The 18,209-nt window shown below is 46.4% G+C and overlaps 1 protein-coding gene across 2 annotated transcripts in view; it reads right to left on the bottom strand.

Annotated features, from left to right (window-relative positions):
• SLC6A11 (solute carrier family 6 member 11) overlaps positions 1 to 18,209 on the bottom strand; it is a 108,613-nt gene that overhangs the window by 16,512 nt on the left and 73,892 nt on the right. For both annotated transcript variants that reach the window (XR_009448516.1, XM_059663578.1), the window contains exon 7: positions 4,970 to 5,073. Coding sequence is in view for 1 of the 2 variants with exons in the window: in XM_059663578.1 (XP_059519561.1) it covers positions 4,970 to 5,073 (104 nt within the window). In the remaining variant the exon portion in view is untranslated. The remainder of the gene's footprint in view (positions 1 to 4,969; positions 5,074 to 18,209) is intronic.

Here is an 18,209-nt window from a genome sequence, read left to right as displayed (position 1 = left end):
CACAGATAGAACCATTTGCTGATGAAGCCCTTGTGGTTCAGAGGGGTTAGGTGGCTGGCCCATGGTCACACAGCTTCTGCTGCGCTTCTAGATGATAAGTAGGTCACAGACCAGAACATGGAGAAGGAGTGGGAAGGGAGGCAGCAGAGAAATAGCAGATGGGAAAATGCACAACTAGTAAGAAAACACTTGGAAACAAACCACTGCTCCCCCCCCCCCTCCCCGCCACACACACCCTCCACCCCAAGTCCCTGGCAGGAGAGAAAACCATGGAAAGCAGGAGAGGATTGATTTTCTAGGAGCTCAAAAAAGGAGGCCAGAGAAACCTCTGAGAAATGGCTGCTTCTCAGCCAGGGAGCACCCACGGGGTGCATACTGCAAGCTCCCCACAGCCTCGGGCGAAGACATCCCTCCTGGCCAAGCTTTCTACCAGAGCAGCAGCCACAGACCTCACTGCTCAGTCCCTGCTCTGCTGCTGCTAGAAAGCAGCCCTTCTAGGTAGGCCCCTCATAGCTTTATCGGATCAGTGACCGTCCCCTCTTCCAATGTCACAATGAGCACTAGATTAAGAACAGCTTCAAACTCTCACCTCCTCTTCTCCTGACACTATACTTTTTGTAATACAACCAAAGGGTACATAAATGTCAGTGACTGTAACACCCTGTTGTCTTGTAATGGCTCTGAGAATCAAGGGCAGAGTGGAGAGAGCACTAGATGGGCTCAGGGTTCCAATTCTCTCTGCAATATATTTTCTCTGGTCCTGATCTCACCAGCTATAAGACAAGGTGTTTGGGTAGATTCAATCTATTGACTCTTGGGTCTTGTGACAGATTAAATCATTTTCCAGCAAGGAGCTGACCCCTACCTTCTTCCTTGAGCTGGAGAATATCTGACATGTGACTTGCTTTGACTAATGGATATTAGCAAATATAATACAAACAGGGGCCACAGATATACTAGTACTTGTGTGATTTGATTTGTCCTTTATCCCTTCTGTGATTTGCCATGAGAAGAGCTTCCACAGGAGAACTGCTGTCCCTGCAGCCTGAACCCAGAATGTACCCATGTAAACCAGACTTGAGCCTGGCCTGGACCCTGGAGCCAAACCCGTTCAACCCACAGCCCTAAGGAGAGCTTCCCCCGCTGACCAGCAAACTTAGGTGCAATAATAACGAATGCTTGCTGTGGTAAGCCACTGAGTTTTAGGGCTGCTTATTACACAGCATTATTGTGGCAGCGAGTGACTGCTACAGGTTCCTTTAAAGAACTCTCCTGGCAGTGTGGACGTAGGATGGACTGGTAGACATGGGGACTTTATCTGCAAGCCTGATGTACCACTTCTCAAAAGGAAATTCAGCTCACCCCAGGGTCAGGCAGAGTTACTCCTAGGATTGGAATAAATCTGCTCCTCATGCCTGTTGCTTGACCCTGACTTATCCAACAGTGGGAAACAAGGTGGTATTGGCGAGGAAAACGTTTTCTCCATATCCTCTGGAATTCTGTATCATTTGGATTTGCACTGTGTCCAGTCCTGTGCTAGGGTTTTTTAAACATCGTATCACAGAATCCAGAGGCTCAGGGAGGAGGTTTCATAGTCATCAGGTGGTAAAGTTGAGATGTGCATCCATTTATCTCAGACACCAAAGCCCAGGCTTTTTCTACCAGTTACACAAAAAAGATTCTCCCTAAGAATTTAGACTTCCCAACCCTAACTTGTGGATAACTGTCTCTGGGCATCATATGGTTGCTGAGAAACAACTGTTCCTTATCACAAAGTCCCCATCTTGCCCCAGAGGCCTCCTGAGCGGTTTCCTTACACCACAGGGAGGCTCTGAGATGACCTGAGGTCCCTTCCAGTCCTGTGCCCTGCAGCCCCCACCCTCAGAAGCTTAGCTGCGTGAAGGGAGAACTTTCCCCACCTGGTTTGCTCTGTCTCCATCCCTCTAATTCCTCCCCCACAGGGAACCTTTTAGGTGAAAAGCTTATGTAACAAGTGCTGTGAAATTGGCAGCAGCTGAGCCAGCTTTGAAGACCTCCAGAAGCTATTATGCTGTCAGAAGAGAGGGTACTAATTTACTCCCTCTGAGTTGGGAAGACCTGCTAGCAAACAATTTGGAAAAGGAAATAAAACAAGCCTTCCTATTTGGCAATGTCACTTAGGGGGCTGAGTTTCCTTGGCTGATGGGAGGAAGAGAACCCTGCCTGTTGGATGGGGAAGCAAAAGGGATGATGAGGGACCAGCATATTCACCCATGTGCTCAGTGGGGAAGAAAGTTGCCCCTGCCTCTAGACCAGGGGTGGGCAAACTTTTTGACTCGAGGGCCACAATGGGTTCTTAAACTGGACCGGAGGGCCGGAACAAAAGCATGGATGGAGTGTTTGTGTGAACTGATATAAATTCAAAGTAAACATCATTACATAAAAGGGTACGGTCTTCTTTTTTTTTTAGTTTTATTCATTTCAAAGGGGCCGGATCCGGCCCGCGGGCCGTAGTTTGCCCACGGCTGCTCTAGACATAGCCTGACAACCGGGCAGCCTTGGCCGACTCTGCACCAACTGCTGTAGCTGAGAAAGAACTGGTCATGTCTGGTAATGAGGAACAGAAAGACCAGGTTCAAAGCCACATTCCATCACTGGCAATGGGAACACAAGTGACGTGCCCTCGGGCCTCAGTTCCTCATCTGCATAATGCTGTGGTCCTTCCATGCCTCCTTACATGCCAGCCAGCGCCATGCTATGCTTGAGGGGTGATGGCACAGGAGAAGAGCCAGTCCACGTCCTCATGAGCTGACAGCCTCGCTGGAAGTGACTGACAGTGACCAAGTGATTTCCTCAGCGCCCCGCACAGAGGGCCAGGGCTGAACACTGGCCGCTGAAGTGCTGGTAAGTGTATGCAGACAGCATCCCTCTCCAGTATCCCAAGGGGGTCACACTCAACCTGGACTTGAGGCTGCTGTGCGGCTCTCCCTGTTCCAAGGCCTTTCCCTTCCTATCCACGGTTACCACTTGGTGTTGTGGCTCACTGAGTGCTTTACCTGTCACCATCCCTCAGACCCCCCTCCCCGAGAACACCATGGAGGTAGAAAGGATCTTATGGACAACCTGGCTTGGCCTCTGTCCAGCCATACCTAATTACCTGTCTACCCAAAGGCCCACAGGAACAACACAACTTGCTGCCTAATTGTGTACTGGATTCCACAACAGCTTTTCTTTTCTGCATGTTGAGCCTTTCATTCCCCAAGTTACAAACTATAGACTTGGGCTATGCCACTGCTGCCTGTATCTTCCAAGGTACCAATTCTGGTGTCTCACACTTGATAGACACGTAATGCACACAGCCGACTGAACAAACGGGTTAATAAAGTATCACGAAGCCAGCTTTCCGAGAGGATGCCACCCCCTGACCACCAGGGAGGGAAGAGAGGCTAGACATTCAGTTCTATCACCAATGGCCAGCGGTTTAATCAATCATCCCTATGTAATAAAGCCTCACACACATGCACACAACGCCAAAAGGGTGGGATTTAAAGAGCTTCCAGATTGGTGAACAGGTGGAGATTTGGGGAGAGTGGCACTCAGAGAGGGCATGGCAGCTCTATCCCCTTCCCCACCTCCCCTGCCCTATGCATCTCTTCCATCTGGCTGTTCCTGAGTTACATCCTTTTATAAGAAACCAGTAATCTAGTGAGTACAATGTTTCCCTGAATTCTGTGAGCCATTCTAGCAAATTAATTGAACCCAAATAGGGGGGGGGGTCATTGGAACCTCCAATCTATAGCCAGTCAGTCAGAAGCACAGATGACAACCTGGACTTGCAAGTGTGGTCTACAGGGGGGAGGGGCAGTCTTGTAGGACTCAGTCCTTAACTTGTGGGACTTGATGTTATCTCTGGTGCTATCTCTGATACTGTCTACACTGTCAGAATAGAGTTGAATTGAAGGACACCCAGCTGGTGTCTGAGAATTGCTTGGTATGTGTGGGGGAAAATCATACACCGGAATTTTATTCCTAGTTTTAGAATTGTTTCCTCTTAAAAAATATTTAACTCTTTAATCAATCTGAAACTTATTATGATGCATATACAAGACAAAGTATAAGTATCTATCTTGATTATCCCCTCCAATACTTCCGCTGTCTCAGAATCATTTGCTGAAAAATCCTTCCTTTCTCAACTAGCCTGTGATCAGAGGTGGCTTCATTGCCGTTATTCCATGAGTTTATGCTGGAATAAGGAACTCTTGAACTCTAAGGAAGAGATGTGCTATCCAGCCATCCCGAAATATTCACCTACTGGGACCAGGCAGTAAGTTCAGGGATGCAGAGACCTCAGCCAACAGACCATGGGCCTAGACTTAGAGACCAGGATGCAAATGTCTGCTCCACCTGCACTGCTGTGTGACCTTGGCAAGTCCCTATCCCTCTGTAAGTCTCAGCCTTGCGGCAGAACTCAGACTGCTGGCCTGGGAGGCCAGACAGCCAAGGTCAGACAGCCTCGCTCACCTCCACATGTGCCCCCTCCTCATGCTGGATGTGGGCAGCTGCAGAAGGCCTGGGAGGGCCCTGGCAGTTCCCTACTGTCAAATGAGAAGGGACAGGAACAGGTTTATGAACAAAAGGCAGAAGTACAAGGCCCTTGGTGTCAGAAGACCTGGGTTCAAAACCCACCTTTGCCACTTACTAGCTATGTGACCTCGGGCAAGTCACTTATCTACCCTGGGAAAAGGGTGAGATGGAGGTCTGAGTAAGATTCCAGAGTGGATTCCTTTGCATCCTGGAATGCACTCTGATCATATTTGTTATTCTTCCAGCTCCTCCATGGCCTACTCTTTGATACTGGTGCAGGGAGTGGCTGAAAAATAGCCCATCTGTCTGGCTCTGCAAGGTGGGCTCTGCAAACATGGGCTAGCTAGGCCGAGTGGAGAGCTCTCAGGGTTTGGTGAAAGCCGACAGGGCCCGGGGAAATGCTTACCTGTAGCAGTTGTTGTTGTAATTGTTATAACTTCCCAAAGCAGTCAGACAACCCAGGCAGATGGCATAGGAGAAAAAGATCTGCGTTCCAGCATCTACCCAGACCTGCAGAAAGGCACAAAGAAGTTGGCACAGAGAGAAGTCAGCTCTGTTCTCTGAAATACCCCATCCACACCTACCCTCCAATGAGACTAGACAAAGGGATACCCAAACTTCCTAACCTTCTTAGGAACATGTTTTCTAGAAGTTCTATTCTTGGGGACCACCTGATTAAATATAAATTTCCTTAATTAATCCCAGAATTTTTCAGAGGTTATGGGTAATAGTTCACTCAATATTAAGAACTTGTATGTTTAGATCCAAACTGTGAAACCATGGAAAAGTTACTTAACCTTTCTGAGGCTTAGTCTCCTCATCGGCAAAGTAAGGAGTGACCTTCCCTTTCAGGCGTGTTGAGAGGATTCATGCGATATGGAGTGTTGCTCCTGAGACTGGAGCACACTCATTGGCTTGCTTAAACCAAGATGAGTGATTTTTCTCCTTTGTGATTAAGACTACCATGGGAAGACTGTTAGAGGATTCTGTTCAGGGTTTCCTATTGGCCAGCTATGCCAATGAGCATAAGAAGTGGCAAAGGGACAGCAAGAGAAGGGGAGGGCCCACCAAATCTTTATCACCTTTCAAAATACGGGCTTCTTATGTGGTATATATAGAAACTACTTTCTTATTCTTTAAGTTCCCCTCTGACAAAAACTGCTGTGGACAGCATGGCATGCACAACAGGAATTACAGTGGCATTTCTAACACTTTCTCTTGGGCTCTTCTTGAACTCCTAGAAGTTAGCAAGGAAAACCCACAACTAAATCCCAAAATGCAGCTGATGAGATGGATGCTTTAGAATCAAGTGCCATCTAGAGCACAGGGCTTTGCACTAAATACAAACACTAGCAAATGTTTATTAAACACAACGTGCCAGGAACCGGTACTGAGTCCTGTATGCATTACTGCACTTGAATATTCACAGCAACCCTACACAGAGGTGCTTTTATTAGCCCCTTTTTACAGCTGAGGAAACTCTAAAACAGAGAGGTTGAGTAACTTGCTAAAGACCACACAGCTGGGAGTGGAAGACACAAGTTCATGGAGACCCACCTTAGAGAAGCATGCTTAACCAATCCCACAATTTCAGAAGTCTTCAGGCGTGACCTTTCACTCAACACAAAACGCTCTTCTGAGCACTTCTGACAGAACAGTTTCTACTTGATTACTGCCAGTGACAGGGAGCTCTCTCTTCTTCTTTAGAGCATTTTAACCATTAGAACATTTCTTAAAATGAGAGCAAATCTCTCTTCCTGTGTTCCTAGTCCGGGAGCCTCCCGGACCACATCTATCTCTTCCATGTGGCAACACTTTCAAGATCTGAAGAAAACGTCTGTGCTTCCTGGACCCCAAAACTCTCCCCTTTCCAGGCAAAATGCTTCTATTTCCTCTTTCTTAGGGAGTTGATTACAGGGCACTCTTCCCTGGGTTTGCTTGATTTCATTAAATCATTCAACAAGTAGCTATTGATCATAACATTGCCTCTCAACCTATGAAATGAATACTTTCCCCCTCTAACATAGGGTCGCTGGGTTTAGTGTCTTAGAGCTAAAGGAGGAACTTAGGGAGAGCTCTTTCATGAAGTGTGTGTATTGGAGGGATGGGGGAATGCCAGCAGGTCAGAGTGGGCTGAAATATGAGGAGGAAATGAAGGTGGGAATGTAAAAAAACTTTCTTAAGAAATTTTGCCTTAAAGGGGAGATGGGAGATGAGGTAGTAGTGAAAAGGTTAGTAAAATTTAGAGAGCACTTATTTTAAATGGTGGAATCTTAAGGGTGCTTAAATGTTAATAGGAAGGGTCCAGGGCAGGGAAAGTGTTTAAGATTTAGAAGAGAAATTGATATGTTTTAAAGTTCTACTGTTGTTTCCCCATTTGCTCCCTCAGTGGATTCCCCTTACCCAAATTACCTGTGTTGAGTATCAAATCCTAAGAGAGAGAAAATACATGTAATTTGCCTGGAAAAGGGAGAATTCCAAGGTCCAGGGGGGCACTGGTGCTTTTTTCAAATCTCAAAGGCCAATAAAACACATGGAAAAGCAAAACACAGTACAGCTGCTGCCTCAGGAAACAGCTCACAGGAGATGCCCGCAGGGATGCTCAGTGCACTTGTTTTTAATGCTTCCTCCCAGGCCAGTGAGAGAAGCCCCCAGCCATGTGGGAAAGCTGGTTTCTCCACTAAAACTGGGCCCCATGGCCAGTGGACCCCCTACCCCCCGCCAACAGGGTAAATAAACTCTCTGAGTTTGAGAACATCAAAGAGAACTTTCCATTCACATGTCTCAAAGATGAGCCCCCAAACCATGATTTTTCACTTGCAGGGATTTTTCTTGTAGTTTGCTCACTGAGCATGTCAACACTAACACAGATGTCTGTTGTTTCTGCCCACACAGCATCCAGCTCCCCTTTCCAGGTAACAGCACCCCAATTTTCCTTTGGGAAACCACCTCTCCCCCTCTCGGAGATAGCTTCAGGGATAGTCACATGACCCATGCCTGGCCAATCAAAGCATTTGTCTTGGCCACAATGATTGGGTCAGGGATGAGCACAGACACAAACCAAGCCAATGAATGAAACTCAATCCAGGACTTTTAGTGAAACCACACGGATAGGATACATGCTTGACCACAAGAGAAGAGCCTGATGAAAAAGGAAGCCAACACGGAGAAAAGCAGAGTCTAGAGCAAAGAAAAACTGATATGGGTGATATGATTTGAGTTACTGGGTCCTGCCATACCTGAAATAAGACCTACCCTGGAACATTTCAACTTCAGAGCCAATTTTTCTTAAGTCAATTTGAATGGGATGGCTGTCACTTCAAATTGAAAGAATTGTGATAAATAGCAACATTAAGCTCTTAGAAAAGCCCAAAGGCTGTAAGCCCAAATCCTTCAACCAATCCTGTATTGCTGATGAACCACCATTTATTAAGTGCTTTCTGTGTGCAGAATCCTGTGCCCCACTCTTAAAAAGGTACCGTACCATTATATATAGCACTCCATCTCTGTCTTCAGGTGAGATAAGATAAAACATTCAGAGAACAAGGTACCCAGTGCCCAGGAGGGATAGATGAGTGGAAAGATTAGCATGTTCTAGGGCAGTGATGGCGAACCTATGACACGTGTGTTAGAGGTGACACGCTAACTCATTTTCTTGGTTGATTTTTCTGTGTTAAATGGCATTTAAATATATAAAATAAATATCAAAAATATAAGTTTTTGTTTTACTATGGCTGCAAATGTAAAAAAAATTCTATATGTGACACGGCACCAGAGTTCAGTTAGGGTTTTTCAAAATGCTGACACGCCGGCTCAAAAGGTTCACCAACACTGCTCTAGGGCAATCAGAGAAGGCTTTCTGGAGGAGGCACACCTTCAAAGACTGGAGAAGCAATGAGAGGGGTCATGTTGGGTCTAGAGGTTCATGTGAGAGGGAAATGTGTTCTTGAATGATTTTTTCCTTCTTGCCCCCCTACCTCTGTAGGAAAAAGCCTATCATTATTTTGATGGTTACCATTAAGTCAACACCTTCATATAATACCCTTAGTCTTCCCCCTTTTTGGCAATGTCTGTTGGTTTCCTACCATGAGGAATATTGAAATTAGCCAGCAGCCTCAATTTTTCTTCTTTCCCTTTCCTCTAGCACAGTGGTTCTCAACCTGTGGGTCACGACTCCTTTGGCGGTTGAACAACCCTTCCACAAGGGTCGCCTAAGACCATCCTGCATATCAGATATTTACATTACGATTCATAACAGTAGCAACATTACAGTTATGAAGTAGCAACGGAAATAATTTTATGGTTGGGTCACAACATGAGGAACTGTATTTAAAGGGCCAGAGGTTGAGAACCACTGCTCTAGCATCTAATTTGAAAAAAAACAAAACAAACAAAACTATTTTTTCCAGTTAACACTTAAAGGCAATCTATGAACTTATTATATTTTTCATATACACACTCCATTCTCTCCTAATTTTTAACACTTGCACTATATCTGCATCAACAGAACATACAACCATTAAATATTATCTCCCTCATAGCCATTAATTAGTGTGAATTCTACAGGTGACTATAAATTTAATGCTCACTCCTAGCCTTTATGTTTATACCTCTCTAGTCAGTTTGGTTGCCTGCATCTTGCTTTCTAGTAAATTTCTCTGGAAAGGCTCATGGGAAATAATATTTTCCTGGTTCCTGCATGTTCTTCATAGTTGACTGTATATGAAAATCCTTGGCTCTCTTTTTCTTTTCCTGAGAATCTTGAACATGTTGCTTAGTTGTCTTCTGGTACAGAGTGCTGCTATAGAAGTCTGATGCCACTCTAATTTGTTTCCGCTTATAAAGCACTTACTCTTTTTTGTCTGAATGACCAATAGGAGTTTTCCATTTTCTTTAAAGTCCAATAATTTTATTAGAGCATGTCTTATGTTGACTACTAGTATTCTGGGTTGATTTTCCCAGGCGTGTGGTGTACTTCTTCAAGATGCAAATTCAACTCTCTCATATTTCAGGGGGGTGGGAGGAGAATCTGTTTTTAATATTTCTTCTTTTCCACTGCTTTGGATTTCTTCTTTAGGGGCTTGTTTGTATGTTGGATCTTCTTTGCCTGTCTTCTATACCTATCACTTTTTCTGGTTACCCACACAGCATTTAAAAAAATAATAAAGCTCTTCCTGCATTTCTGACTTTATACTTTTCCTCCACATCTTCTATTTGCCTTATGATATTACCCATGGTGTTCATGTACTCTTTTTATTTCTTCTATTTAGTTACTTCTCCTGAAATATTTTTTCCTTTCATAAGCCATCCTTTCAAATCTTCTTTTTGTCTAACAATTTCATGTTTGCTGTTGTTTCAAAGCATCTGTTGATTTAACTTCTTTTAGCTGTTTTTGAAATATCAAGTTTCAGTGTTCAGATGTTTTATGGGTCTGTCTTTGTGGAATGCATTCATTACCTGTAGGAATGCTATTCTGCTCACTTTTTTCTTATAATAGCTTTCTATGGGGTTTTATCACAGTCTTTTCCTATTGCTCATGTGTAGGTGAGATGCACCTTTCTATACTCTTAGAAGGGGGTTTTGTGTAGAAGAATAAGGGTATCCCAGGATATAATTTTTTAGCTTCACAGTTCCAGAGCTATTATCTCTTCTATTATTAACAAAAAGTCTTAGAAAATATGACTGTGCAGACAGTACTTCCTGAAATTGTTCTCTATTCCCCTCTTCTACTCTTATCCAAAATTTCTTCTTGTTTCCTCTAGTGTCTCTGTCCTGCTCAATTTGGACTCTGCTTCCAGTGACTTCTTATCAATGTGTGGTTCTCTCTGGCCATGAAGCCTCAGCTGATGAGTCCCTAGAGTCCCCGGGCCCAGACCTCTTCCCAAACTTCCCACAATCCTCCAACACTCACCTATGACTTGGAGCCTGCATATATCCCTCCTAGTTTTGGCTGGCATCCTCAGATAGCTCCACCAAGCTTCTACTCCCAGAGTCCTCTCCTCCTAGGGGTGAGTACACGTTAGAGATTTCGGGGTTTCCTGGATCTCATTCTTCTGAATTCCCTTTGCCTTCATCTTCATCTTCATCTCATCCCACAGAGTTGATAAATGCAGATATTATTGCTGTTGGTTTTAAGCCCCCACCTCTTCACATTTTGTGGTTCATGGAGTCACCTAGTTATGCTATCCATTGGTTTTTTTGTTTTACTATCTTAGTTTCTCTGTTTGGGTAAAGAGATTCTGGGAATTTTTTAAGTCTCCCCCTCCTTTTCTTTCTGTTGCCATCTTGCCTCCCTGGTTCTAAAGAAATCTTTAGAGAGCAGAATAAATAAGGTTGGTTTCGAATGGGGGTGGCGGAATACCCAGAGTTGAGCAATTTGGTGAATGAGGGTAGAATACTGGAAGATGAACCAGTTTTTTAAAGGTAGGTTGGAGGTGTAAAGTGGGGAAATGGATAAGTATAATCTAGGCAAGGCAAGTTTGAGACAACTGAGTAAGATGTGTAGGAGACAACCGGAAAGTCTATGGCTAAATGTCTAGGTCTGGGCTAGAGAGGCAAATTTGGAAGTCATCAGAATTTTAGCTATAACTTAACACCTCCTGACTCAAGATCCTAAACTTTCTCCACTGGCATTTTCTAATTTTCACATTTGGAAAACCCATGTTGACGCCAACTTTTCTGCCGAGATGTATGCTCATTAGGCATGCAGAGCCCGAAACTTTTCAGGATTAGATTTCAGTGAAGAAGTCTCACAAAGAAGCATGATACACATTCACAGGAAATCTGTATCATTAGACTCCTTAAAAGACTGGCATAACCCCTGCACGTCTATGTTCTTAAATCTATGCGTGTGGTTGAGAAAATGCAACAGGGCCCCAGTTGTCAGCCTCCCCCTCAGTCTGGGAAAGAATGAATGAACTCATCAGGAATCGACGGCGTTTGTTAAGATAATTACTGATAGGCTATGCTGGATTACACAGTAAACCCTCAAATCTCAACGGCTTAGCATAACAGAAGTTTATTTCTTGCCCACACAAAACCAGATGCAGATTGTGAAGGGGATCTCTTCTGCCCACCCACTTAGTGACAGAAGCCTTCCTACCTTATGATACTTCCATGTCAACACAGCCTCTAAGGCAGAGGAACAGGAGCTGGAGGCTGACTTTTGAAATTTTTAAGAGCTAGGCCTGAGAGGTACTTATATCACTTCTGTCCATGTACCATTAATCAGAACTAAGTCGCATTATCCCAACTTCAATGCAAGAAAGTTTGGGATATGTAGTCTTCCCATTTACCCAGAGGGAGAAACAATAAATGGTTGGTGAGCACATAGAATTATCTCTCCTATAGGCATTATCCCAAGTCTATTTCATCTAAGGCTACTTTTTTCTTCAACTAGGAACTCCATAAACACCCAGAGATCAAACAAGATCATGGTAGCCATTGGAATGATTTGACAACAGTAGAAGGGAGAGCCTAATGAAACAGGGTAAAAAAGCATTCATGGACCCTTCTACCAGTATGATGATGCCGTAGGACCAGGAAACTTGAGATAACATTTATTGAAAACCTACTGTGTACTCGAGGCTTTCATGTACACAATCTCACAATTTACAGAACCATGTCAGTAAGATATTAGCATCTCCATTTTTACACAAGAGAAAATGGACCCATAAAAGGTCAAACAGCTAATAAGGGAGAGAGTGAGGTTTGAACCCAAGGCATCTGGCTCCAGGTTTTACAGAGAAGCGCTGAGGCCTCCTGGTATGCCGAGCGGGCCAGAGTCTCAGCTGGGATTTAAACAGCTCTGTGGCTGTCAAGTCAAATAGGACAAAGGCAACCCCACCTCAGTGAAAGGAAGACCAGGCAACTGAGCCCCATTGACCAGCATGTCCCAGGATGCTACAAAGGGGGACAGCTCAGTGGAGAAAGGGCTTCCTATTTCTCAACACAATTTGAAGGGAAAATAGTCTGCACAAAACAAACCCTAAGGAAGCTGGGTCAGTAGCTGAGGAACGGATCACTCCCTATGTTCTTCAGCAATGAATGGGGGGCGTTCTGGCAGCTCAGCCATGGGCAGTCCACATTCAGAGGGTTGGAGGACAGATTTGCATGGGAACAGGGGCGTGGAGCCCCTTTAGAAGAGAGGTGGTCCCGCCCTCCAGCTCTGAGACAACTTCACCTCTTCTGGGCAACTGGTTCCAACAAGCCCTGGTGCACGGTAGGAGCAGAAAGCAATAAATTGGGATATAACTCACCTTTATAACTAGACCCTCAGGGCCCAGCACAGGGAATAGGTCCTCAGTGATACTAGGAAGGATGGATGGACAAGACAAATTCTTCTCTTCTCACACTCAGAAGCTACATTTGTCATGATAGATGCTCAGTATATGCTGCCCGGGTCCACATGGATAGCACTTTACAGTTATAAGGCACCTTCTTATGTCCTGTGACCCAGAGGCTGCCCTGAGGTGGGCATTGCTATGCTCAGGCTAGAGACCTCTGCGTGCACCGGTGGAAACACTCTCCCCTTCTCCCAACCTTCTAACCTTGACCACTAAGTGGAATGGCTATGCTCTTAGAAGTTTGGGGAGGAGCTTCATGTCTTTTTCTCACTGTGAGATAAGTGACTTATTCAACCTGGGAGGCGGGGGGAGGTCACTGTACATATGTGGATAGCACCTCCCTCTCTCTCACCCACAAAAGGTTAAATAAGATGATGTGTGAGAAACAAAGATTCGGCCCAGGGCCTGGCTCTTGGAGAGCACTGAAGAAGTGCTCAGAAACCCAGCCACGAGCTCTAGTAAACAGCAGGTGCTCAGTCAACACTGATTCCTCCCCAGGATATGCTGGTCTTAAAACATCTATAAGAAAGAAAAAGCCTCTTCCCTTTTTCCACACAATAAAGGCGGACTGAGTGTCTACCTTGTGCCAGGCACAGTTCCAGGAGCTCCTGGCCTTGGGGAGCTGCCATTCTAGTAGGACAGACGGACCATACGTGAGACAGATGAGCTAAAGCGCATCTGGTGGAGAAGAATGAGCAAAGGGGCTGTAAGAGATGGGGGTGCAGGCAGCAGGGGCCAGGGCCCGCCCGCTCCATGAAGGTGCAGCTGCTGCCTGGGGCACCGATAGGGAATTAGGGCTGAAGAGTGATTTTCTACGGTGTCTAAGGCAGCATGGGCTACAGAACAAAAGCTCCCTAGACACCTGCTTTCAGGTCTACAGACAGAGCCACCCGTCAGAGCAGAGAGCAGCGCCTCTGCTCGTCAGCACAGCTGTTGCCAGCAGGAAGGCCTGGGATTTCCATCTCTGCACCCTGGTGTTGGTGGTGTTTGCTGCACGGACACTCGGAGGTCTCCGACACGTGCTGTGTGAACCCATCCTGCCATGAAAGCATCACCAAAGGAGGTGTGTGATGAGGGTGATGCTGAAAATCACGGTGACACCAGCTCACCTTTGTCAGCACCTGACATGCCAGGGCTGTTCTAAGCATTACAGGGATTAGATTCAAAGGGTGTATTGTTATTCTCTTTTCATAGATGAAGAAACTAACCCCCAGATAAATGAAGTCATCTGTCCACTTAACTTTGGAGAGATGTACGCACTGGCCACTGTGTGAGGAGTCCTCTTGGACGAAGGGACACATGAACCTCTGGAACTGGCCTCGGGGGAGGCACAGAAGCACCATGCAGAGGGAACTAAATGAAATGAGATGGCTTTTGTCAGGTGCCTGGTTCCGAGCCTTGCTGGGGCTTCATGAAAAGGGCCAGGCAGACCTGGTTTGAGCCCTGCTTTTCCATTTACCTGCTGTGTAACCTGGGGTGAGTCATTTCACCTCTCTGAGCCTCAATTCCTTGGCAGTGAAAGTAAGACACAGTGACTATAAGGTATGCAGTGGGGTACCTGGTACGATTCCCTTAATCTGATTTCTTTGAGTGGCTAACGTTTCTCCATTCCACTCTGAACACAGCGCCTATGTATTTTCCCAGCCCCCTCTCCAGCAGGTGAACTTACCATTTTTCTGAGCAGCACTAAACACGGCAGTGCCCATCGCTAAAGCAGATCCACCTGCCCTTAGGTTTGCGAGCCTGGGTACAGCAGTGAGGGGCAGAAGGAGCCAACATCTCGCTGCTCCCAGGCTCCTTGCTGTCCCAGTGCCCGGGCAAGAAGATGCATGAAAACCTCCAGACCCAACAGTGCATGCGGCAGGATCCAAGTAGCCAGGACAGGGCTTGGTGGCCCTCCTGGGGCTCAGACCCCACAGCCTTTTCCTGTAACATTTTATTTTCAAACAGCCACACACAGACACACAAAAACACATACAACACTACTTTTGTAAGCAGAGCCTTTGATTGAGTCAAAAACGTAACTTATATGGCCTGGCAGAAAATGGCTGAACGAAGCTCTTTCTTTTAGCCTTTTTTATTGGTAAAGATTCTCAAAAGATTAAAAGTAGGTTAGGAGAATAATACAACAGCTGTGTTTCCAGTGTGTACCTGACAACGTCTTTTGTAGAAGTGAATAATTACATGAAAATCACTTCCTTCCCACCTCTTTCTCAGCCCCCTCCGGGTTGCTAGGCGCCCTCTCTCCTTCTTTTGGCTAATGCCACATACAGAAGCTGATGAATACAGTATGGCCATTATGAGGGAAGGGAGTCACAGGAGGAGGATTCAAATGCTCCCTCCCTGGTGCACTCAATGTGGGGAGCAGGCCTGGGGGGAGAGGACTCTGATATATTTAAATGCTAATGCACTGGGCAGGCGGCAGGGCGAGCAGGAACAGTGGTGGGAAGGGGCAGAAGCTCTCGGCCTGGAAGCCCCACTGGAAATATGTTCTGCAGCCTCTGGCTCCAGTGCCAAGCACTTCCCTGGGCAGCCAGCCCTGGGGGCTGACACTGGCCCTGCCAGTAAAGTGTCACTGGGCTGAAGGGTTGCACCACAGGCGGTGAGGAGCTGTTCAGTTCTGCGAGGGGAGCCTGGGCGTGCAGGCTGACCCTGGTGGCCCCTTTGTGTGGAGCAGGGAGTGGGGTCACTGTGGCTGGGCCTTTGCCTAGAGGCTAGACAGCCATGTCCCAGTCATAGAGCACAGAGGGAGCGGAGACCATCGCTGGCACTGGGCCAATGGTAATGATCTCCATGCCTTATGTGGTAGAATCCTAGGGGCTGTGCATTCCTGTCCCTTAATCCATTGAATGAGAAAATCAAGACCCATTTTATCAAAGGACTAAACAGAGGAGGTTCAGAGCAGTGGAACCCAGGGCAAGGTTCAAAGACGGCACACGCCAAGTTCTGAGCTTTCCTCAGAACTATCTACGCAGCCTCACAGGGCTACATGTTAGGACAAGGTCTTCCCTGACAATGTTTCTCTAGGGGCACATTATTGGCATTTTGAATAGGAAAATTCATTGGGCAGGAATGTCCTATTCATTGCAGGAGTTTTAGCATCCCTGGCTCCCACTCTCTAAATGCTAGAGGAGGTCTAGTTATTGTGCAAACCAGAATGACACCCCACATGTTTCTAAGTGACCCCTGGGCAGTGGCCCTACCTAGCCCTGGTTGAGAACCACTGAGGCAGGGAGAGACTGAGCGTGTAGCAGTGGTGAGGCTGCAGAACCCAAATCCCATCACCGGGGAGCCCAAGGCCAGGGTCTTCTCTGCCAAACCAGACATGAGCTCCTAACCAAGCTCCAAGCTGGCATGTTCTCCTGTGTCGGCTGAGCAAGCAGCCGAGATGAAGCCTCATCATCTCCCGCCATAACCACTTCTCTCCTCTAATAACCGGGGAGCTGGCTTGAGGCAGAGAGTTATGGAAAGAAAGGGCAGGCCAGGATGCTCCACAAGCCACCATGTACACTCCAGTCTCAGGAAGGACTCCTTGGGAAGAGAACGAAAACGAAAACAGCTATGATTGGTGAAGGCAGCCGCCTCTGCATCTGCCAGAGACGGGGAAGTAAATACATTTAATCACATTATTATATTCATTGTTTATTGTCTAGCTCCTCCAACTAGAACAGAAAGATGCTCCACAAGAGCAGGGAGTTTCATCTGTTTTTTTTCACTGATGCATCCCTGACACTTCCTTGTACGTGGACCTGCCTGGTACATAGTAAACACTCAAAAATATATGTTGCAGGCCCACAGACGCTTAGAGTCTCGAGGACATAGGAAGGGACCATTCAAGGCTCATGCACAGTCTTAGCTACCAGGCCAAGTAGAGAACATGCTAGGCAGAGAGGGTCTGGACACCAGGTTCCAATTCTAGGTTGCCCAGGAAGTTCCTGTGTGTTCTCTCTAAAGTTCTTTCTTTTCTCCTGACCTCTCCTCTGCTCATCTGAACAGAGAGGTGACAGCTTTAAATGACACCAGATCCTTGGGAGTCTGGCTAAGAAAGCAGCAAGCCCAGAGTGCCCAGGGCAGAGGGCAGAGGGCAGAGCAGGTCTGGGGCACTGGGTGTGACTGAGTATAGCAGCATGGCAGGCTTCCCACCTGCAAACTTTGAAGCTGACTTCCTGACCACAGCAAGGTCTTGGAGGGGGAGGAGACAGGAGGGATGGCTAACCTCCCAGTTGGATTAATGGGAAAGGTGACAGGCTGTCACAACACTTCCTCCCAAATGATGCTCCAGGACTGTGGCATCGGCTCTGGGCAAAGCTGCCGGGACAAAGGGGCTGTCGTCCCTCCTCACACCTCCCTCAGTGACTTCCCTGGGCATGGGCTTGAGCAACAAAACTAAGAATGATAATTTACAAAATAAATCAAGGCGTGAATGTTGAAGTATTTAGGGGGTGAAGTGTGCTGATGTCTGCAACTTACTTCGAAATGTATCAAGACAATAAAATGTATGGATGGGTAGAAGGCTTGAAAAGGTCTGTGATGAAGCAGACACAGCAAAATGCCCATGGCAAAATCTAAGTGGTGGCTATGTGGGTGTCCCCTGTGCAGACAGAACCAATGAGACAACAGAGGGGAAGCTCCCGTCCCAGCACTGAGGAGATGAGTCACATCTGCAGAAAGGAGAGGGCAATGCTTCCCGGGACACATCCGTGGGGAAATGTATGCTTTGTGATCACATCAGCGGGGATTATCTAAGGAAGTCCCTGCCCTGCCCAGGTGACAGACAGCAGCCAAAGCAACCGTAAAACCTAGGAGTTTTCTGGGACTCAGTTGTCTCCTCCTTGATATCACCTCAAAGACTGAAAACAGACCTGAGTTCCTTAAATCATCGTCTGCAGTTTATGGATTTGTCTGAGCAGTCCTTAGGCCTCATTTTCAGCCACAATTTCCTCTGGATGAGGCAGAACAACCTTACAGGGTTCAAGGTAGAAGGAGGAGATATGTATAAGGATGTACAAATACTCAACCCCCAGTCACGCTTTGCAAAATTTTATGGATTCATTTTATATTCTATATTTGAGGCACTCATTAAGGAGTCTGCTATTTTCCTCGCTGTTTTCTTAGAGAACCCCTTCTTTGTTTCATTCTTTGTGTCTTCTCCACTCTGTTACCTATTCTGAGGTATAAACAGTTTCCATGGCACCCACTGTCCTAGCCAAGAGCGTAGTGCTGAGATGACACATTCTACAACAAGCATTTAGTAAGCACTTACTATGCACTGGGCAATGCAAGTCACCACGGGAGAGGTGT

The sequence above is a fragment of the Myotis daubentonii genome, chromosome 14 (genome assembly GCF_963259705.1).
Source record: "Myotis daubentonii chromosome 14, mMyoDau2.1, whole genome shotgun sequence".
In the NCBI taxonomy this organism is placed as follows: domain Eukaryota; kingdom Metazoa; phylum Chordata; class Mammalia; order Chiroptera; family Vespertilionidae; genus Myotis; species Myotis daubentonii.
This window is presented reverse-complemented; position numbering and strand designations above follow the sequence as displayed.